At 40.0% G+C, this 23113-nt stretch overlaps 2 protein-coding genes across 2 annotated transcripts; both read right to left on the bottom strand.

The window, feature by feature from the left end:
* Positions 1 to 9720: 9720 nt before the first annotated feature.
* Positions 9721 to 16114, bottom strand: LOC105444682 (formin-like protein 14). The gene is made up of 3 exons (XM_011679238.2): positions 15454 to 16114; positions 12391 to 12625; positions 9721 to 11595 (listed from the first exon to the last, which is right to left on the bottom strand). Exons 1-3 carry the CDS (start codon positions 16014 to 16016, stop codon positions 10003 to 10005), a joined length of 2391 nt encoding a protein of 796 aa, XP_011677540.2. The 5' UTR covers positions 16017 to 16114; the 3' UTR covers positions 9721 to 10002.
* A 4065-nt stretch (positions 16115 to 20179) lies between these two features.
* On the bottom strand, positions 20180 to 22052 carry LOC762365 (peripherin-2-like). The gene is made up of 2 exons (XM_030999790.1): positions 21319 to 22052; positions 20180 to 20547 (listed from the first exon to the last, which is right to left on the bottom strand). Exons 1-2 carry the CDS (start codon positions 21918 to 21920, stop codon positions 20304 to 20306), a joined length of 846 nt encoding a protein of 281 aa, XP_030855650.1. The 5' UTR covers positions 21921 to 22052; the 3' UTR covers positions 20180 to 20303.
* Between the last annotated feature and the right edge of the window lie 1061 nt (positions 22053 to 23113).

Raw genomic sequence — 23113 nt, 5'->3', positions numbered from 1 at the left:
ATGCAATCGCATTACCAGAACTGGTCTTTACCTTTAAACTATGGCAACTTATATTTACAATTAGATGTAGACTATATGCATGCTACTGGCCTGTTTTGTCGCATTTCAGTTATTCAAAGAACTGGTAAATCATTATCCTGGCTTAGTTATGGAATTTGAAATGTCATTTTCAGAGGAAATTTGAGAGCATGGGATTTAGCGTATCAGCGTGGGGAACAATACTTCACATAGCTAGAGTTGGAGGAATACATCTCAATGTAAATACCTAAATCAACTATCCTAATTGCTTGTGACATTCATATTCCACAGCATGATTAGAGAAGACCTGAATTGTATATGGTTAAGTATATCAAATATTAGTATGTAAGCCATTTCTTGAAATACTGGTACACCCTGATGTTTTATTCTTATAATAATATCTATTAAACATGTATTTGTAGACTTTATTACATTAATTTATCAATGCATACATTACTCTACCTTTCCCTCCTCCCCAATCCCTCCCTCTTCTCTCTATTTATATGACATCCCATTGTCTCTCTCTCTCTCTCTCTCTCTCTCTCTCTCTCTCTCTCTCTCTCTCTCTCTCTCTTCCCTTCTATCTAAATTAGCGTGTTTCTATTTTGGGGGTAAGCAGATTGAGGGAAATATTTAAGATTATGGGATCGTTGTTCTCACAAATTGTATTAACCCGTTTATACATGAACCGCCACGCATTATGTATTATGTTTCATCTTGTGTTGAACCATGGTGACCCATTATAAACTGCCTCAGGATCTCAAAACTGAATCATCGTATCCGGAATGACATTAAGCCATTAAGGGGGCCAAGAAACATACCCATCGTACCCCCTGGGCCATACACCCAGCTAGGCCTGCCTGTCCTATAGGCGTAATACTCCTTCACCTTCTCCAACGGAACTCGACAGTCTTGTGCTACCGCGTCCTGGGGGCAAATCTGACTTGAACCTGGATCAAAAGTGTATAGTATATGCCAGAGAGAGGGAGAGAGAGGGGAGATGGGGAGGGAAGTAAAGGGTGGATTGGGGAGAGAGAAAGAGGCGAGAGAAGAAGAGCGACGAAGAGGCGGAGAGGGTAAGAGGAGAGAGAAGGGGAAGGAAGTGGATTAGAAGGAATGGGAGAGGTAAGGGGGGACGGGAGTTAGAAGTAAGAGAGAGAGTCAGAGACTGTGTGTATGATGAGAGTGAGAATGAGAGAGGGAGAGAGGGAGGCAGAGATAGATAGAAGGGGGCATTGATGACTAGTACAGACATGAGAGCAAAGAGAGGATGGTCGTTAAGAGCTCTTATCGAGTGTCTCGTGGAACCCACTCAATGGCTGTAAATTATCCCCGATGCTCCTGAACATTGCATTTGGCCGATAATTTTTAATTTCAAATTACATTTACTTCCATCCCATGTCTATTTTAGAGAAGATACGTCACTGATTATTTTGGCCAAACGGAATTTTTTAATTATTACAGTTTTGTTTGTAGCATGGCCGGTGTGATACTCATTTAAATACTTATTTCATTCTAGCCTGAGCTGTAATATTATCTTGTTGGACGTTCTAAACCAAGTTAATGATTATTACTTTGCCAGCCTATCTCGACCCACCCCTCCCCTTCTGCCTCTTTGCTTGCCTGTCTGTTTGTCTCTTTTTCTCTTTCTCTTTCTTGCTTTACTATTTTCTCGCTATTTGCTATTCTACGAAATTGGTAAAATTCCCCATTCAAGTCATTTAACATTTTCATACGGCTCTCGAGTCTCGATATTACTCTCTTTTAATAATTTATTGAACGCAAGTGATGAGTACATATTTATGCTTATAGGTGTATGACTGTGACTAAGTTTAGTCTGTGTTTTGGTCGGATCAAGAGCCCATGTATGCCTACCTTATCTTTAAAACGAACCGCAAATGGCCCAGGCAGCTGAAAAGCTCATCTGGGGGATGATAGATAGATTTTGTCTGCCCACAGATGAAATATCATTCAGACAAATACAATATAATAACCAGTCATACTGATTTACGTTTCAATAAAATGAAACATCGACTCAAAAGGCTTGTTGATAAGTCTAGTGACAAGGATTGTGATTAATAATAATAATAATAATAATAATAATAATTGATTCTTATTGAGCGCTACTACAGACAAACTGTTCAGAGCGCTATACAACAGAAAAGAGACAATCATATTAAACAAGGAACAGTAATTAAGATATTATGAACAAAAAGAAAATTTAGCTACTCAAAATGTACATTATAAGTTCAGAAATTTAGATAGTTGACATTGCTTTATCACCCCTCTCATTTGTGATAATATTTCATAACTCATATTGATCATTCATTTTACAAAGCCTGGTGGCGTAAAGATAAGTATGTAAAGGAAAGCTTAGATGAAAATTAGAGGAGAAAACGATAAGGATAAAGCTAAAGGAATTGGTCGAATACGCGTAGGAAATAAAGAGGAAAAGAATAGTCAGGTGTTATATAAATATGTTCACATACATCTTGCTCATGTTTAACTGACACCAAATGAAGAATAATTTAATATCCAAGGATGAAAACTGCGATGTGAAGTAGTTTCCATAAGTTATATAGTCGATAACATTTATTTTTTCGTTTGCCATGTAAAATATGATAAGAATACATGGTGTTAAGAAATCAGTAAAAATTAATGGATATTGGAATTATTAAAGACGATTTTCAGTCAAATGAAGTTATACACAAACTTCCTCACCCATGCCATTGTCAAAAGCTAGTTGCTGTTAGACTCATTAGACTTGCATTCTCCAAACTGATCTGATGATCATAACACATTTTACACCCCAGTTGAACTTCATCGTCTAATTCGCTTTCATATTTTGATTAAATTGATTATCATATATTTTTCTTTTGAATTTCGACTTTCGTTAGACTTGCATGGAACCCCATAGTCTAGAATAGCTTCGACATTACTCATAGTTCTAACTCTGAAACAACATCAAATTATTCGATGTGTTCGTATATAAACAACAAATATATGGCTTTTAAAAGACATGCGAGATGGTACTACACGTAAAACATTCGAGACCAATTCCAAAAGAATCAAATTCATTTTGTTACGGACTATATCCTTGCAGACATTTTTCAAATCCTCTCACTCCACGAACCCCTTTAAAACCCTCCTGGTACCCTGTCAAGACAGCGGAGCGGCCCTCGTTGTTGCTGATGAGGATGATGATGATGATGTTGCTGCTCCTGTCGTTGTTGTTGTCGTTTGTTCTAATGATGCGTTCTTGAGTGTCTTGAGATGAGATGGGGATGAGAAACAGTCTTAGGTAGAGAGACAGCTGTGCGTGTCAGGGCACCCTAATGAGGTTTCCAAACGGGGGCAGGACTTGACAAGAAAGGTCGCATCCTGAGTTACACTGTTCATGAACACCGAGAGGGAGGATGGGCGGAGGGAGCTGAGGGAGTATTGTACGTAAAGATGTTCTCGTGAAAAAAGATGTGTGTTGGAGAACCCGCACGAGTGACGTGCCCCCGCCCCACATATAGCATGAGTACATGAAAAATGTTAGATGCCGCCCTCGCGAGAATCTCCAATCTTGATTTGTCACTTAAGCATCAAAATAATTATAAAGGCCTACAACAACAGAATATTTGAAAAAAGTAGCCCCATCTGTGTCCATAGCAGTAATTGTAGATCCCATAATGCATCTGAAAATCCAATAACCTTTTGTTGTTGTTGTTGTTTTTTGTCTGTCTTGCTTGTCAGGGAATTGTCAGACTTATCCCCCCACCCCCGCCTGCACAGATGCTGTAATTTGTGGCTCGGCAGTCTCGACTGTATTTGAAATAGAGCATCCAATATACCTGATACCAATCGGTAGCCTGTCAATGAATACAAATGACAAAATAAAGAAAGAAATTAATGGAGCTCTTTCCCAAATCCTGACGACAGGCGCACCTAACGATTGATGTGAGCTAACCCCTCCATTTATTTGAACACACCACTATCACTGCCTCCTAACAAGCTCCGCCGATAGACGTTAGCCAGGACCCACCCAAACTGTTATACCTCCATAACACAATTTGTCATTGTTTTTTAATTTCCCGACTGACATGAGATGGCTCCTCCCCCCCCCCCAAAAAAAAAAACAACAAAACAACAAACAAACAAACAAACAAACAAACAAACAAACAAACTCCTGGTAGGTAGCAATTATAATGAATCACCTAAATCCCGTCCAATCTCCACCCCGCCCACAGCCCACAACTTGAACTGTGTGAGAGAGAGATGAAAGAGAGATGAAAGAGAGAGAGAGAGAGAGAGAGTTTGATTTGATGTTTTTTAATTGATTTTCAGTCATGTTCAATGTAACATAAATACTAATAGTAAAATTATATCATAAAATGAAAATACATGTTACAAAATAACTTGATAGGATCACCAATGAAAGCTGAAAATTCTTTTATTACAACGCCGCACTGTTAAAGCTTATCTGCCATAGTTTACAGGAGGGATTAGACCGCCCTGCAAGGTCACTGGATAGGTGGTTATCTCATCAACTCAGCTCTCAGTTAACATAAGAAAAAGAGGATCATGGGGACCAATGGTCACCGACTAGGCATTGTTTGTTATATAGAGGGCGCAAGTAGCTACACGTAGTGCAGTGGGCCCTTAAGAACAATTTTCATGTTATAAATGGGTATGAATGAGAAAAAGAAGTGAGGGAGAGAGAGAGATGAGAGGGAGAGAGGGAGAGAGAGAGAGAGAGAGAGAGAGAGAGAGAGGGAGAGAGGGGGCGGAGAAAAGAAGGGAGGGAGAGCTAATTAATACCTATTTCAGACATTAAATTCTCTCTCTCTCTCTTTCTCTCTCTCTCTCTCTCTCTCTCTCTCTCTCTCTCCCCCCAGGGCTGAAGAAGAGAAATCAATTTAATTTTCGTTTGGATTTCATCCTTAACCTACTGAACCCTCCCCGTCTAACTGAGCAGTGCTGTAAAGCTTCACATTTCAAGGCGTTTCTATGCGGCTTTTATGACAGTCATGAATACAAGGTTCTGACGGGAAGGATGTATGACGTCACAGACGGCCGTATGTCCCAGGTTACGACGACGATGAGATAGAAGACGAATCGGATGATGAAAGCGGCCGATGACGTAGGTTGAAGAAACCATGAATCGTCGCATGCTAGCTTGACGGAACGTTTGCTTGTCAAGATCATTATATTACCTGTATAATTATGTTTATATTGAAAGTGTTTTAAATCTTAAAGAATGCGAACATAGTTTCACATTCAATCCACTTCTTCTAGTGTTTAAAATAATAGTGCAATTAAGATTAATCCCGTGGCGGTTTCGTGGATAATTTCATACAAAATATGGACAACCATTGTTCGATGATTCCCCCTTGCAAAATTAGATCAGTTAATTTCATTCATTTGTAAGATTCGGTTGGCGGGCCTAAGCTGTCACTGGTCTTGTTCCAGCCTTCCAGGTATATATTATGTACAGTTCCCCACCCCCTTGGAGGAAAAAATATGTTCAGACTTTATAATAACATAAGTGCTTATCATCATGTTAATCCTTGTGAACCACGTATCACCATGCACGAAACGAGTTTCTGGAATTCATTTCATAAGTATCCTAAGAAAGCAAGCAGGGGTTTTCCCACTTCAGCTTTCGCCCGCACATCGTATCATAAATACGTGTATCGACCTCACCTCCATATTAGACAGGAGTGCAACGAACTTCTAGTCTATTATAAAACAGATGCATCCCCAATGTCAACCAATGAATTCCAACCGATTACCTTTCCTTAATTAACCTACATTCAGTCAAGGCGTTATAAGTTGATTAAACTAGATTACATGTAATGAGCTGGAGGGAAGGGGTATGGAGAAAGAGGGAGAAGGGAGATTGGTTATGGATGACCATTACTCGCAAAAATCAGACACGAAGATAAAGGTTTGATTTATAGCACAATTTGTAGCTCGTAAATATACAATATACGTTACGTATGAACTACATAATAGGCCTGATGATATGCACGATCAATACATTTTGTAATTTTGCAGAATGGGTTGATTATAGCCCTTTGTTTCTTTGGGTAGTTTTAAAGTGAATTAAGTGTTGATAATTTATGCAAAAGCGCAACTCGGTTGGCGACACACTTTAGGTTAATGGGCAATAGCGAAGCTTCTGTCGTCTTTTAGAAATCTTTGGATTTTCATCATGCTTTGTTCTCCATTGATAAAGTCTTTCTTGTTTTCATACGCCTCGTAATTTAGATATTATGCTTGCAACACAGGCAGTCTATCATAATTGAAATTTTGGTTTTGTTTTGTTATGGACCCTACCAGTTTGTATATTTCTTCGGGGGTTGATTAATTAAGTATTTTCTATTTACTTTTAAATAACTAAGATTTCAATTGTGTTCATTTCTGCAACAATGGCAGTCAAATATAGTAAGATACATTCAATGTAAACCATTGACCCTACCAGTTTGTACACTGTATTTTCATGCTTTAACCTAATCAGCGACTTCAGCCTACCGGTCCCATACAGCTTTACAGCTGTTAGCATGAATTTACGAATTATGTCTCCTGTGCAGCGAGGTACAATAGACAAAAAAGGAAATAAATTGTGTGATATATTCATGAGAGGAAGGGGAAGGGGAAGGAGTGTTTTCGCAAATTAATGTACTTCAACCGTAGGGCGGATTCAAGAGGGGGAAAGACTTATGGGCCGCTACAATCTATAGAGATATAGGGAGAGAGAGGGAGAGTGGAGGGAGAGAGAGAGGGGGGAGAGAGAAAGAGAGAAAGAGAGAGAGAGAGAGAGAGAGAGAGAAAGAGGAAAAAAGAGTAGAGAGAGAGAGAGAGAGAGAAATTTTCCTCTTAAAAATTAAAGTAGAGCACCCCCCCCCCTCCTCTATTTCAGACCATCCTGGATCCACCCCTCCTTCAAAAGCATGAATGAACGACATTAGGATTGAAGTGTTCTTAATCAATGTCCTTCATTCAATAAAAATCCGTTTGAAGTCAATCATTTTTCATGAAGACAGAAGTGGGAAGTCCCTGGTTTGAGGTGGAATGTATTTCATGCAGAGTCAAATCTACGTATTAGCCTTGTAGGGGCGTAGCCTGTGTAACTCATAAAGGGGGCACTGGTGTAATGGGGGCGGCACTGGTCTTAAAAAGTGGATGATAATCGGAAGAGAAAGGCCAGTGAATGACGTTAGCGAGGGGCGGGGGAAGGGGTGGAGTCATCTACTTTCGCATTGTCTTCTACCGCCCCTTTCTCATCCCCACCCCTCTCCCGATAGATCTCTTACCGTTCGATTAAGGACACGTTCTCCTCAGACCCACCGTAGCTTCGCCTTCGCCATTTGAGCCTTTGATCAGCATCATCCCTCTCGCAGGTTCTTGCTGTTCGCGTGACAGTTTGCTATCTTCTTTAGATTCACTATAATAGCCGTGGCGCCAGTGAGCTAGGGATATCATGCTGCGATCATTTTCAAGATATTCACTTGCACATTTCTTTTTCCTCCCTTATCTCCACACTTGCCTTTATTTGTACTATTAAATTAACTGTATGAAAAATTTGTGGCCTTAATATAATACTATTTTGTTGAAAGTAGGCTTTTTCATATCAGCGATAGGTTACACGAGGTTATTTATGAAATACCAATTTTCATGCGATACCCTCTCGAATGAATTCTATGACGAATCTAATGAAAATTTATTAAAATGTTTTTTCTCATTATATTCATCACATTACCGTTAAAACCTCGTCCTACTGTGAATTTGCAAAGACATTTTTGTTTAAAATTCTTTTTTAGAGCAGTTTTAAATTTGTTCTTTAAAGAGATGTTATTATTTGTTGTTTTTCGGGATAAAGTTATTTATTGTATTAAACAAATAATTTGTTCCTTCTTATTCTTAGTTCTTTAAGTAAGTTGTTCACTTTCCACTCCGTCTGAAAATAGAATGTGTCACTTCTAATGTATTGCCAATCTCCTCTCAACTCTCCAGAAGAAAACGAAGGTTCTTTTGAATTAAAATAGGATTTCCATGCGGATAGCGGAGATTTGAGACACCGTGACGAAATTTGAAACCCGGTATCCAGTCTCCTCGGTCTAAAGTGATCTACTTTAAAGGATCTTTACCTAGTATGATCAAGACAAATGTATCAGGTCAAGGTTGGAATGATTGTAATGATCATGGGACACCCATTAGGTTCAGGCATTTAACAGAGATGTGGATGGCCAGCATGTAGTTAGCTGGTCAACGGTGTTCACAAGAAGCACGCTGCAATTTAAGATGTGTGATCTGACCTGTAAACGACTCATAGACAAAATGCAAATATTGTGCACTGGAACATTTTGAAATGTTAATGCATTTTAGGACTGGGACCATGCTCTTTATTTTACATGTATGTGTCTATAGACAAGTAAACATACTGAGAAAATAAGAAAATATAATGTGAATCAAAATACACTGTAGTCTATAAATGCCTTTGCATAGGCCTATCGTTCACTTTAAATTAATATAAAATTGTGTCACTTATATAACTGTAGGAACCATATTCAGATGATAGGGGAGGTATAATAGAATACGCATAATAATGTGCAAATTTCATAATTATCTGTTTATTGACATTTAATACAGGGGCTGGGGTGCGCCGGGTCCACCATTATGCAAGATAAGATACTGCACAAAACATACTTTAAAACCAATAAATATGTACACTTTTAGAATTGAATTAATTTTTCATGGAAACGGAAAATAAAAATAAAAACTTACAAGTCTTGTACTCGCGCAGCCATGGCAGCCTTTACATATTGATGATGTAGCAATAATTATTGAAAAGGCCAACAATTTGAACAGAAATGATAGGCTCACATTGATAAAGTGTCAAATAAAACCTCTCTAAAATTGATTATTAAAGAAACGATTGCAATCTATGAAGAAAGGAAGAAAAAAAGATGTTGCTAGTTAGTTATTTTACCATTGATACATTTATTTTTTTTAATGCTCAATAGACCACACCAACATAACCGAAGTATTAATAACATCTATAATTATACTACGACAAAATTGAACTATATCAAATATACCAGGGGAACTTTGGCATGAAAATGTGTGATTAAAATATGATGACATTCACTTGATATGAATATGCGTTTATACTCGCAATCTTTGTGCGAGGGACGTAATAATGACGTCATATTGCCGATCGAGATCCCACGCACTCCGCTTCAAAACACTTCAATCTGGCTGCCGGTGATGGCGCATAATCACCGAGCTGAGGACCCTTGTGAGAGTCCGTGCGTATCTGTAACACTCGATACTTATCTCGAAATATTTCGCTTGCTTGCCAGCTGATGACCATAAGTTATTCAGATCACGGTACGACCATTATCGATCTACCCTCCGCATTTGGAGAGAATATCTATTTTCGAGAACTAGAGAAAGGGAACAAGACATGCAAAGAGTGCATGCAGCTAGAGAGGCCGGCTATGCTTCGCTTACCAACTAAAACAATAAAACATGTATAAAATATAAAGATAATAGAGTAATTATCATGAGCAATAAATAATGCAAGCATTTAGTTAACAGGAGGAAATTTTAAGGATAGAAATAATCATCCCACGTTCCAACTCAAAGCTCTGATGGAACACTGATGTAGTCAAGCATTCGAGTATTAAAAACATTTCATTTAGGGATGAGGAAGTGGGAGTCTTGACTGCAAATTTTGCTTCCCCCCCCCTCCCCTTCAGAAATCTTGACCACAATGATCCGACATCTCTTACCCCCATTCAAACTTGAACCACACCTCCCCTGATCTTCCTTCTTCCCCTTCTCTTTAGTCTTTACACATCGGAGAGCGATGGGGTAAACGTATATGAGACGTTTCCTTTCACTTGTCGCCATTTTGATTTTGTGGATGACTTGTTTACAAGGAATGAGCAACATGAGTAAAGTAAACGATAACCATAATGGTTAAGTTCATCATCTTAATAGCGGTGTATCTGATGATACATCCCATTCTTCGGACTCTCCCGAAATTGACCCAGCCTCCAGATCCAATGAGCTGCTATCCAATGATGATGACAATGATGACGAGTCGGTCTCTTCGTTGTCTAGACTGCTGCTATTCGAGGACTCCCTCTCGCTCTCACTTAATCCAATAATGTTGTTGTTTCTATTCTTAGACCGTTTCTTGGGCTTCTTGGCACCTCCTCTTTTGGCACCTCCTCTTTTGGCACCTCCTCGTTTGGCGCCTCCCTTTCCACCACGTGATTTGACCTTCCCACCCTTCGGTGGAGGGCCCTTCTTCCATTTGGGGGCGCTTTTGGTTTTTGGAGTTGATTTGGGGCTTTTCGTCGGGCTCCTCTTTGGACTCTTACTTGGACTTCGCTTCGCAGATTTGGATTTAGAACTTGTCTTGGACTTTGGAGATTTTGTCGTCGATGCAGGTTTTGCTGACTTTGTCTTAGCACTTGTTTTCTTCACACCGCCTGACTTGCTCGGACTGGCACTGCCGCTTCGTTTGGGGGAGGATTTTGCATTTTTCTTATCGGCCTTGGGGCTCTGTTTCGGCGCTGACTTTTTAGGTGTGCTAGTCTTGGGTTGACTTCCTCCGCTTTTCTTTGATGGAGGTTTGTCAGGTCTGGGAGGACCATTTTTGCCGGACTTCGCTTTCCCACCAGGAGATGGCCGAGATGGCGGTTGACTTGGCCTTGGAGGTGGTTTTTTCTTCGGAGTACTCGTTTTACTGGGCGGCGGTCCGCCTGGTTTTTTCGGTGGACTTGTTGTTGGGCGCGGTGGAGGAGCACCTTTGGGCTTCTGCGGTGGAGGAGCTCCTTTGGGCTTCTGCGGTGGAGGAGCTCCTTTGGGCTTCTGCGGTGGAGGACCACTAGGGAGCATGGGCGGCAACGGCGCATCGGTAGCTTCTTGGTAAAGATCCTCCATAATCCCATGTGCATACGCTGGGATATTTTCATAAAGGTTTTCCATTACTGGCGCTGCATATGCTGCAATATTTTCATAAAGGTCTTCTATTGCTGGAGGTGCATACGCTGGAATAGTTTCATAAAGATCTTCCATTGATGCGGGTGGATATGCTGGGATATTCTCATACAGAGGCTCTTCCTCATGGCGAATCGGCTCCTCGTAGGGCGACTCGCTTTCGTACTGTTTCACGTCTTTGTAGACTAGCTCACTCCCATACCGATCATCGTTCTCGTAGGGATTGTAGCCTTTCGTCGGAATAGAGGTATTCGCGTTGACAGGCTCATCAAAATCCTCATCAAACGTCGAATCATCCAGCAAGGTATCATACCCTTCTTCGGCATCCAAATCATGGTCCTCGAAATCGTCCATGGACCCACTAGGGCCACTTCTGCCTTTTCCAAAGGGCACATCCCCAACCATTCCACCACCTATTTTAAGTTTGGTGCCACCGTCCCTGTCTCCTTTTGAAGGGGAAGGTCCGTCTCCTCCAGGACAGAGGGAACCGGGTGCGGAAGCCTCCGGGTCTCCTTCAGCTATGGCACCAACTATCGAGGTCTGCAGGTATCGGGCAAGCAGAAGAGCTATTACCTGGATAGGAGAAGAGGGAATATCAGTTGTTCATCATTCTTTCAGCAGCAGAATACACAATTTTGTAGAAGCATCATCAACATGGTGCATCCTTAGTGTTTAAACCATTGTAAACTATTGAAGCGGTTTTGTTCTCATGTAAACGCATATTATGATTTAATGTGATATAATAATTGTCATCCAGGGAAATGTCTTTTAAAAAAATAAGATGCATTATGCCCCTCCCCTGCTACTTAAAGACACTGATGCCTCTTTCATTTTCTTCCGAATGACGATTTTAATGTTTACATCCCCCTATCGACACTCCGAGATTCATCTTTCCTTTAGTCTTGTTTTAATGTACCTACAACTTGAAGTTTTATACTTCCTATTTGGAGGATTCTGAGGGAAATTTGCGATGGGGTGTCATATTTCCATCTTCTCATGAATCGACTTATAACAAGTCCTGTGGTGTGTCTGGACAGGCTGGTTACCCACATTGGTTCTTTCAAAGAGTAAATTGAAAAAGTTTTCGAGGACTATTTCATGATTTAAAAAAAAAGTTTGTTGGTAATAATCAGATGGTAGATATTATTGAGTAAGTGCTATACTTGGTAAATATTTTACACAAAATTCATTTGCAGCAATGACATGTTTACGTTTCGTTAAGTATCTGGGCACAACCCTCCTTGCCCTTTCCGACCTACTGCAACATCTTTTCCCATTCCTTCCCAAGAACCGCCAACCAGCTCGCACTGAATTCTTCTCTGATAAAATTTGTTTTTCTTCAAATGCATGTACATTATCGGTACTTACCTGTACTCCCAACAAGCCGAACGCCGCTGCGCCGAGCTTGGTGAATTGCGAGCCGAAGTACTCCATGAGCTTCTTCTTACATCCTATGGTATGAAGGGTTAGGTCGGTGCGGTAGTCGTAGTTGTAGTGGATGTCATTGTCCTGGACTTGGTGGTGGATACATGGGCGTGGCGATGTCGGTCGACAGCACGAGAAGGGGACATCATCGGTCAAATATTTGCCAGTTGTCATCTTACTGCAAACAATAATTATTAGTGGTGAATTTAATGTTATGATATCTTCGACCCTTAACAAAAAGCTTATTAATTGGCCATACGACCTATTACTAAGCTTTGTGTTATTGAGATCTAGATAGTTATTAAGTGTAGCATTAAATTTTATATTGTCGACTTACTACATATATTGCTCTCCCTTATATACTTTAAATAAAACTAAGTGAACAAACCAGTCAATGAGTTGTCCATTAGTATTACATTTAGTAGGCAGTGATTATTTCAGAGAAAATTCCGTCTCTGGGTATTTTTATTTTCCTCTTTCCATTGGTGATAACAGATTTTCTAAATCTTACCAATTTGTTGAGTAGGCGAACTTAGGTCACGCGCGAACTATGGCCACACAACCATACTTGTTAAGAATGTGAGGGGAGGGCGGGTAACTGTCGATCAAATTGAGTTGTCATTGTTGCCTTAGCATTTAACAAAACTTTTTATCAAATTACACTGACCATCATAAGTGTAGGTATTTGTCCTTTATAATATTGTCCGACATATTAAATCTGAAAAGAGTTATGACATAGTGCATGCAGGGGCGTCGCTAGACCTTTTTCAGTGGGGGGGTGTAGAGGCCAACGATTACCGACAAAACCAGCCACCAATTACCGACAAAATTAAATGTCCAATATCTACAAATTCAACCCTATAAACCTGGGGCCTATGGACTATCTATAGTACTTGCATATGCGCCAAATTTTTGGCGTTTCATCACAATATAGAGAAAGGAAGACGATTCATCGTACCGTTTTCGACTCTTATTAAGCCCTATTCATCTGAATTCAGTTTCCCCATCTCGCGCAAAGCGCGAAAGCTTTGACGTTTCCTCAAATTATTAGAGAAAGAACACGATTCGTTGTACCGTTTTCGACTCGTCTAAATGAAGTTTTCCCCTTCCGCGCGAAGCGCGGAATTTTTGGCGTTTCATCGCAATATAGAGAAAGGAAGACGATTCATCGTACCGTTTTCGACTCTTATTAAGCCCTATTCATCTGAATTCAGTTTCCCCAGCTTGCGCGAAGCGCGAAAGCTTTGACGTTTCCTCAAATTATTAGAGAAAGAACACGATTCGTTGTACCGTTTTCGACTCTAAATAAGCCCTATTAATTTTGTCTGAATTCAGTTTCCCCCCTCTCGCGCGAAGCGCGGAAGCTTTGACGTTTCCTTAAATTATTAGAGAAAGAAGACGATTCGTTGTACCGTTTTCGACTCGTCTAAATGAAGTTTTCCCCTTCCGCGCGAAGCGTGGAATTTTTGGCGTTTCATCACAATATAAAGAAAGGAAGACGATTCGTCGTACCGTTGTTGACTCTTAAACCTTGTTTGAATTTAGTTTCCCCGAAAATTTTAGGCCTCTGATTTCTTTAGCTGATATTATAGGAAAGTGAAACTTCGAGAAAATACAAGTATTGTAGTCACTCTCGAAGTCTTCACAGCGGATAAGAAGTCACAGTTCGTAGGGAAAAAAACTTGTCGGCCGACCGACAATATACATCTCACCGACTTCAAACTTCTGCATTGATATAGTACACGAGGATCGAGCAAGAATACCGACACAGCTAACCCGACACAACAACATATTTACCTGTGTCTTTCTTGCTCCCTCGACGAGACGACTCCACCTAACAACCCCCTTTTCTCTTTTACTCCCACTCCTCCTCTCTCAGACTCTTACCTCCCCTCTCTCTCCTCTTTTTCATCCCCCGTTTCTTTTGTTTCCCTCTCACTCTTTTTTCTTCTTTTTTCCTTTTCTTCCTTTTCTTTCTTTTCCTTTCTTTCCTCTCCTCCCTCTTCTTCTTTTTTCTCTTTCTTTCTGCTTTTTTCTTTCCTTTCTTTTCCTTTCTTTCCTTTCTTTCTTTTCTTTTCCTTTTCTTTTTTTCTTTTCTTTCCCTTTCCCTCTCTTTTTTTCCCTCTCTTTTTTTCCCTCTCTTTTTTCCCTCTCTTTTTTTCCCTCCCCCTTTTCTCTTTTTCCCGACGGCAGCGCAATTTTACCGACAATATCCTGACAGGTGGGGGGTGTCGCACCCTCCCACACCCCCCCTTTGGCGACGCCCCTGAGTGCATGTAAACGTCTTCAAATTACTGTTTGAAATGAACTGTCCGGATAAATGAAAGGATACGAACCCATTATATTATGGCGTTGTGACCAAAGTTCGCGCGTGACCAAAATTCGCTTTCTCAAAAAATCGGTAAGATTTCGAAAATCTGATATCACCAATGGAAAGAGGGTCATAGAATTACCCAGAAACGAAATTTTCTTTAGAATTGGGTGCGAAATTGTGAAAATATTGACAAAAGATCGGCAAATTTTGCAGTTATTTGCGTCCGTTCCGAAAAATTATCAACTTTACCGATAAGGGTCTGGAAATCTTCATTTTGAGATCAGAAATCCTCAAAATTGTAAGTAAAGAGTGGTACTAACTGATTGTACGATATCTTGCCTTGCAAATTATGATATTACCTTATTTTTGATGGATCGCATTTTTTTGATAAATCAACTGTAAACCACCGTGCGTGAAGTTAGGTCTCATTGTTTTTATGACTTTTTTTAGATGCAGCGCGCACGCACGATCAGACATCGAATTTTTAGATCGCGATATCTCCGAAATCCTTCGACGGTAAATTTTTCTAGTTGAACCAATCCGTTGTAAAAAAAACTTTGCCGTCCATTCGGTAATAATTGAAATAAATAAAGTTGTGTAGAATGTGAGAAATCATAGATCGAATATCACATTTTGTAATATGTTCTAAAATGTCCGCGAACTTTGGTCACTCCTTCATACATCAAATTTACCTCTGGATTTTGTTGTTGGAGAGATCCAAGAAATTGTTGTTAATCCACTGGACATCCAACCAGTCTTCATAGCCATTATTACCGCAACATTCATTCTGTATCTGAAGCATGTCAATGTCGTATTTCAGTTTGTAGTCTTCTTGGTATTTTCCCATCGCCTTGATGAGACCGTGGTGGAACGACCTTGAAAGATGATGTCGGTGAGCAAAGCACATGCTTCCCGCTGTCAGCAAGGCCAAGAGAACGACAAGGAGAAGCACGAGGTTAACCACCAGGAGAGTTCGCAGTCGTTTTCTGTTCACGGGATTGGTGACGACAAACGCAACCTTGCTGCCGACGAGGTTGACCACGGCGGTGAGGCTGCCGACAACCATGAGGACGATGGGGAGGACATTGCCATCGTATCCATCGACGAGACTGACCTTGGACTGGAGACTGTAGCGAAGAAAGAAGCCCACAGTGCCGAGACCTGCCCCAACAAAGACACTAATGACGTGCAAGATGACGAGGAGTATGGCGATGGTCTGCCGTCCTCCTTCGGTCAAGCCGACTGCCAAAACCATACCGCTAATGACGCGCAGAATACATTCTTAGAGGTGTTTTTTGTTTAATTTACGTTAATAATCATATATTATAAGAGGGTCAATTTGCTAAAACAACGTTCTTGATCATGATGGTTACAAGGCGCGAGTGGTGAAAAGGCACAAGAAAGCGCATCCATGCAGTGGTATACGCACTTTGGTTACAGGTGCGCGTTAGGTGCGCTTCCATCGGGATTATCTTGATAAGTTCAATTTTCTTGATAAGTTTTAATGTAGGAACTTTACATTCGTTCGTTCGTGTCTCCTTAGATCAAGATTACTGTAATCTTGATCTTCGGAGTAGTTGCTACAACCGGCCGTGTCAGACACGGCCACAAACGAACGAACGAACCACAAACGAACGAACGAACGAACGAACAAACGAACAAACGAACAAACGAACGAACGAACGAATTACATCAAAACAATGTTCGTCCAAACTGTATCAATCTTTGAAATAATAAAACGGTAAAAGAAAATCAAATCATATCAAGGGAGCTGTGATTTATTGTATAAAATAAAATGTATAAGACGAATCAAGCTTGCCAAATAGAAAAGCTGGCAAAGCCTGATTCATAATTCTTTTTCAAATGGAAATGAAGACTGTTTTTATTAAATAAAATGTTCATGTCAACAATAATTTTTAGACCTAGAATTAGCTAATATTTACAATTAGCAGACCAAATTAATCGTTGTTCCTCAAATGATAAGAGAGTGTGAAATGAGTTTGGAAAATGCAAAATATAAAGAAAGATAACCCACAAATACTTTTTTTTCAATGTATTCTATGATTTATTAACATTTAAGAAAATGTTGTCACAAACACAAAACGATACATATTTTGCCGACTCGTCTGGAATTTATACCCTCTATCGTAAGTTAAATTGAATGTCATTATGTTTGCAGTATGATGGGGATTAGGTGGCCGGACACTTAACAAACATACAGCCTTCTCTTTTATCTTCGATTTTAACGAAAAATATCCATCAAATAGCACTAACCAGTAACCACCATGAATTTTTTTTTTAACGATATTGCCCAATATACAGTATGTATTAACTGCCCGGATACACACAACCCGTCCAGACACCCAACACCCATTCAAAGGTCTTTTTTCTTATATGTTTGCAGTAACATGACTTGTGTAGATGATATTTTTTTCTTAACCTTCTTAGGTCTACATTTTGCTTAAATTAAATTTCAAAATCCATTTCAATATATACCACAAAAATAAGTGCAGCCTAGAATTGCTTTGTTAACAAACCGGAAAACTTTAATAACGGAATGTTGTTTTTTGTTGTGTGTGTTTTTCACGAAACAATGCATGGCGTACAGGCGTGTACGCAGGATTTTTTCAAGGGGGGGGGGGTTAAAATTTATAAATCGGGCCAAAAATTTCGCAACGACTCAGCCAGCCGCTGAATAAGCGGGGGGGGGGGGTTAAGAGGTCACTTTTTTTTTTTTTTAATAAAAAAAAAAAGTCCAAAGGGGGGGGGGGGTTTAGGGGGGTTATGGGGGGGGGGGTTTACACACAAAAAAATATCAAAGGGGGGGGGGGTTAACCCCCCCAACCCCCCCCCCCCCCCTGTGTACGCGCCTGATGGCGTATCCCAGGGTCACATTTGCCCCAAATCCAATGGAAAAAAGAAGATAGATAGGGAATGGGTGAAAAGGGGAGGTGGAGATATATGCTGCAACACCCTCCATACCTTCCAAATAATCAATGGCCTTCGGCGCCCGTATGATGCCTGTGCCCTCTCCATTGAAGGTTAAGGCTATATATACGACACGTTCACGAGGTCAGAATATTTGCTGTTGTTTGAAACACTATTTTAGCATTATAGCTGATAGTTTCATAACTTTGAAGAAAAATAACGAAATTAAAATCCATCTTTCTTATTCTGTTTATTCCATTTCCTCATCTTCATTTCAACCCCCCCCTCCCCAACCCGTCTGACAAACCTGGGCATCATCTTATAGAGTGTTGCGATTTTTTTAATGAGACGAGGCCCTGAAGATTAAATTAAATACATGGTTAAATAGTATGCCCATGTCCCTTGCCCTGCAAAACAAATATTACACAAAAAAATCGCATTCTGATAGTGACAATTTATTTATCTTTACTACTCTCTTATTTCTCGTCCTTGCCTTTACCTCAATATCTACAAAATAAGGATAGTAACATTCTTTTAATTATGTTTCTACTTTTTCCTCATCTTCATTTCGATCTCCCCCCCCCCCCCCTCATCTATCTTCTCTCTTATATCTAGTCCTTGCCCTCCCTTAATATTTTTTCCAATCAGTCTTTTGATAGTCTCGTTCATCATCATTCGACAGCAGATGACGCGGGGTGCACAAATCCGAGTCGTTCATTTTAAAGGGATCGTTAACAATGTTAGATCTGCCTACGTGTTTTCAGTGTCTGTGATATGATGTAAAATTGAAGCCCTAAAAAAATTGCGCTTCAAAATGATCAAGAAGTGCCTCAAAAAAGTAAAAAATCTTTGAGTGACCGGTTTTACCATATACACTGTTGGTCATAATGGTGGAATAATTATTTTTACCCCAGTTTCGGGAAGGATTTAAAAAAATTATTTATTTCTAATAGATCTAGATAATGGCATACATTCTCAGATTTTATTGAATATTAATTTGCGAGTGTTTGTTTTGCGTGACTGCTAAATCATATGTGTGCTACTATACTAATCAGCTAGGGAACCTACGTCCTTAAATCATAATTGACAGTAATGAGGATTAATGCCTCACAAAAGGGCACTAATGTAGCTGATGGACACGATTTTTATCCTGGGGCCTCATAGTAACGAGGCCATGGCTTGGACCATAATGCATGGCCCTACAGAGGAATTTTTCCTGTTGGGGGCCGGAGGAAAATGCAATGAATTTTTGACAATTTATTGCATTTTCTTCGTTTTGGGGGATTTGTGGAAGGGGCCGCGTACCCTAGCAAACACTGTGTACAGTCATGATTCAGGGGCTAAGCAATGGCCTCGTTAATGTGAGGCCCCAGGATAAAAATCGTGTCGATCAGCTATATGTTAGTGCCCTTTTGTGAGGCATTAATCCTCATTACTGTCAATTATGACTTAAGGACGTAGGTCCCTTAGCTGATTAGCATAGTAGCACACATATGATTAAGCAGTCACGCAAAACATACACTCGCAAATTAATATTCAAAAAAATCTGAGAATGTATGCCATTATCTAAATCTATTAGAAATAAATAATTTTTTTAAATCCTTCCCTAAACTGGGGTAAAAATAAATATTCCACCATTGTGACCAACAGTGTACATGAAATAAATGCATAATGGTACATAAATAATATAAATCAAGACACATAAATCAGTGTTATCCAGGTTTAGTTGGTTGTACAGAGTTATATCTAGAGATGGGGGGGGGGGGCTGGCAGTAGGGTGTTGAGCAAATCACTATCTCACATGAGCAGTGACATAAATGCTTTGAAAATAGTGATGAGAGGGAATTCTTCAAACATCCAGCCCTTGGACGTTCTCTCCGCGTTACCACGGTCTAGAGCATTGCAGATTGATGAATTCAAGTACTGAGCCGTCAACAGGATGCTCAACTGTGTTGGAGAAGTAGATACAAATAGACATGGAATGAGGAGGGGGTGGAGGGAGGAGGAGGGGAGGGAAAATGAAGAGCAGGGAGGGGAGGAGGAGAAGGAGGAGGAGAGAGAGAGCGAGAACAGTTAGAAATGAAAATTGAAATCGAAAATTGTTAAAATACGATTTGAAGGAAAACCAGCCTTCAGTAGGTGTTGCGAAAAGGATAGTCAAGTCAGATTGCCCATTACCACAAATATCCACAGAGAAGTAGACAACTATTCTGACGTCACGACTGTGTTTTACATAATGATACGATGGGAGGGGCGGGTGTCCGGGCGTTCAATAACAAAAAAGCCTTCTCTTTCGCCCATGATTTTAACGAAAAATATTATACTCTTAAGAATATCAATATTCTATTTTAGAAAAGGTAACAAGCAAAAGATATACAGTGTACATGTAGAAATAATAAGTTTTTCACATTTTCATCGCCCCCCCCCCCTTCTCCCCGGCCCCAAGCTGCGTCCCCCGTTTCTACCAATGGAACGGGTCACGGATCCTATCTGTTTGGATTGAAATCAATAAAGTTTGAATTTGAATTTGAATTTTGGATAGGGAGAATAATGCTTCTACTGCTGAATTCCATAAGCTTTGGAAACTAGAATAATTGTAGAATATTTCGTTGTCTCATAACAGTACCTGTAGTCCACAAAGACCCATAACACACCCGCCGATGATGTTAAGCTTCTTGTTGAAGTACTCCATGAGCCGATGTTTGCAGCCCGTCTTGTGAATCGTAAAACTTAGCTCGAAGTCGTAGCGGAAGTGGGCATCGTTGTCGAGCACCTTGTGATGAATACAGGGTCGAATGGAGCGTGGGTGACAGCAGGAAAATGGCGTGTCGTTATTCAGGAATTCGTTCAATGTCTCTCTGTAGGGAGTAAAAGATGGTTAGGTTAATGAATAGGCTTTAACGCCAAATTGCCCATAATGTAAAGTTAATTAAGGTAAAATAATTAACACATGGTTAAATCATTCTCATATTTAAAGAAAAAGATGAAGGCAATAGCCAACGGAGAAAGGAAACGCACCCAGGCAACAATGAACCTAAAAGTATAACGCCAAAGAAAAAATTAGAACAAAACAATACAATAATTTTAGCAATTGAATGATCTATGCGTGAAACTCGTCAGAATATATTTTATCATTAAGTTAGTCAACCACAATCTACATGATAAGAATTTTGTAAAAACAAGAACTATGTCGACCTTTCGCGTTGATGAGAAACTTAGGCCTACTTGTGATTATTTTTCTCCCCGTTTACCAGGCTTTGGCATCCCTTTCTGGTGTTGATTATAATTTTTAAAGCCATTTGAATATACTGACTATTATATAATCATTGTTTATTGATTATGAGGAGCCGTTGTATCCTACGAAAACCCTTTATAAAGTGCCACCATGAGAATTAAAATTTAAGATGAACTATATGGCGGCCACCACGTAATTATCATAGTAAAGGAGCGATACAGGTGTAGCCTTCTAGGACAATTACCCCCTGTGCAATTCCCCCCGTATCCCGAGGACTATAATCCCCCCCCCCCCCCCTCGCGGACAATAACCCCCCTGAAAAAAAAAAATCTATTTAAAACCAATTTATTAACCCCCCCCCCCCCCCGGTCCCACCCCGCTTGTAGATACCCACCCCTCGTCATCTTCCTCCTTTTTGGCATCTCGAGCAGGTCTGTTCGACTGGTCGAGATAGTCATCATTAATCCACTGTATTTTAAACCAATCTTCAAAGTTTTCGTTTCCACAGCATCCGAGTTCCAGTTGGAGCGAATCAATTTCCACCTTGATCTCTATGTCGTCCTTGTATTTCTTCATGGCGCTTTCGAGCCCGCTGTGAAACGACTTCCTCAAAGTTTGACGGTGGATGAATGTCATCGAGCCTGCTATCAGCAACCCTATATCGACGATACTGAGGATTACCACCATAGTGAGCAAGCCATTTCGGAGCTTCTCCCTCTTCCACGAGAAAGACGCCTCGTGGCCGATCTTGCCGACGATTGGGTTAACGAGAACGGTGAGACCACCGACGACCATGAGAGTGATGGGAAGCTGTTCGAAGTCGTAATTCTCGATGAGGTTGACTTTGGCTCGGATGTGGCTTCGTATGTATAATCCGACGCCGATGAGTGCGGTGCCGCAGAGGAGACCGAGGATGAGCTGGATGATGAGGAAGGAGATGAGCCGTTGTCGACACGCCTCGGTTAAGTGGCATGGCAAGACGGCTTGCTTCGTCATGGTACCTCGTCGACCAGACGAATGTTAGCCAAACTTATATCAGAATTTTGAAAGAAAGTGTGACACAGTGCTTCAGTTACATCTCTCCTGGGTGTTCAAGTTATTGATAGAGCTTGATTTGTGGAAAAGCAGCTAGTGCTTAATTGCCAGCTGGCATGCAGGTCGTGTACAACTCAAACAGCCAGCCATGGACATCATGCATTGCGCGGTCAATTTTTTTTGCGCGCGCAAAGGGTGAAAATGTTGCGCGTTTACATGAAAGATCGATCTCCAATTATTTTTATGTTTATCATGAGGAAATATCCCGGGAAAGAGTAAAATCATTATGTTTCAAACAGTAATTTGAAGAAGTTTACATGCAAATTTTAACAATGTTTTAAAACTTTCATTGGACATTATTACAAATGACGAATATTTAGGATGCTTAGATCTGTTGAAGCATATTTCGTCAAATCCAAAGGCAAATGCATGTAACAGCTTTATTTTTGTCAAGCGTCCGGACACACAACCCCTCATTTTACTATAATGTATTTCAAATACTCAACAGAAAGAAAAAAACAATAATAATTTAACAATAAAAGCGAAAGGGGGAGGGGGTTAAAATAAGCCGAACAGGCAAAAGAAATCACAAATTTGCGTATGGCAATGATAGATTTTAAGACAGAGGCATGGAGGAGTGCTTGGATGATGCGGTTTGGGTATGAGCCTACACTGTAAGAAAATAATAGTCGAAATAACTCAATAAAATTGAGGAAAAGAATTGCCTTATCTTTATTAAGTAAATATTACCTACGGCATCTTAAGTAGAATTTACTTATTTTGCTTAATAAATTTTTACTCAGTTAAATCGAGTTACATTAACGTAAATAATTTAAGTATTGTAATCATTTTAGATAATTAAAAAAAAGCTATGATAGGATTACATAATGCACGATTTGGTACCCATGTCTAACAAGTAACATCCACTAATCATTCACTACTTCTATTTAAGATTTAACCGTATATATATATATATATATATATCTACCACCATTACAAACTATTACATACGCTTCAATTCGACACATATTGAAAGGCTCCAAATTTTATATAATTGATCGTAGCATCTTAAAAGGAAAATTGGTTGACAATTTCCTGAAATATCAAGTTTTGATTTGTTTTGAACTGGGTAACAATTAAAAATTGTCTTGTCT

The sequence above is a fragment of the Strongylocentrotus purpuratus genome, unplaced genomic scaffold, assembly GCF_000002235.5.
Source record: "Strongylocentrotus purpuratus isolate Spur 01 unplaced genomic scaffold, Spur_5.0 spur5_scaffold_5, whole genome shotgun sequence".
Lineage (NCBI taxonomy): Eukaryota > Metazoa > Echinodermata > Echinoidea > Camarodonta > Strongylocentrotidae > Strongylocentrotus > Strongylocentrotus purpuratus.
This window is presented reverse-complemented; position numbering and strand designations above follow the sequence as displayed.

What these genes read in the sequence shown, in the direction of transcription:
- LOC105444682 (XM_011679238.2), bottom strand. Translation starts at nt 16,016, where the DNA reads ATGGTTTTGGCAGTCGGCTTGACCGAAGGAGGACGGCAGACCATCGCC. An exon ending in TCCAACAACAAAATCCAGAG is followed by an intron (nt 12,626 to 15,453) that starts GTAAATTTGATG and finishes TATTGTTTGCAG; the next exon opens with TAAGATGACAACTGGCAAAT. An exon ending in TCGGCTTGTTGGGAGTACAG is followed by an intron (nt 11,596 to 12,390) that starts GTAAGTACCGAT and finishes TCTCCTATCCAG; the next exon opens with GTAATAGCTCTTCTGCTTGC.
- LOC762365 (XM_030999790.1), bottom strand. Translation starts at nt 21,920, where the DNA reads ATGACGAAGCAAGCCGTCTTGCCATGCCACTTAACCGAGGCGTGTCGA. An exon ending in AAGGAGGAAGATGACGAGGG is followed by an intron (nt 20,548 to 21,318) that starts GTGGGTATCTAC and finishes TACTCCCTACAG; the next exon opens with AGAGACATTGAACGAATTCC.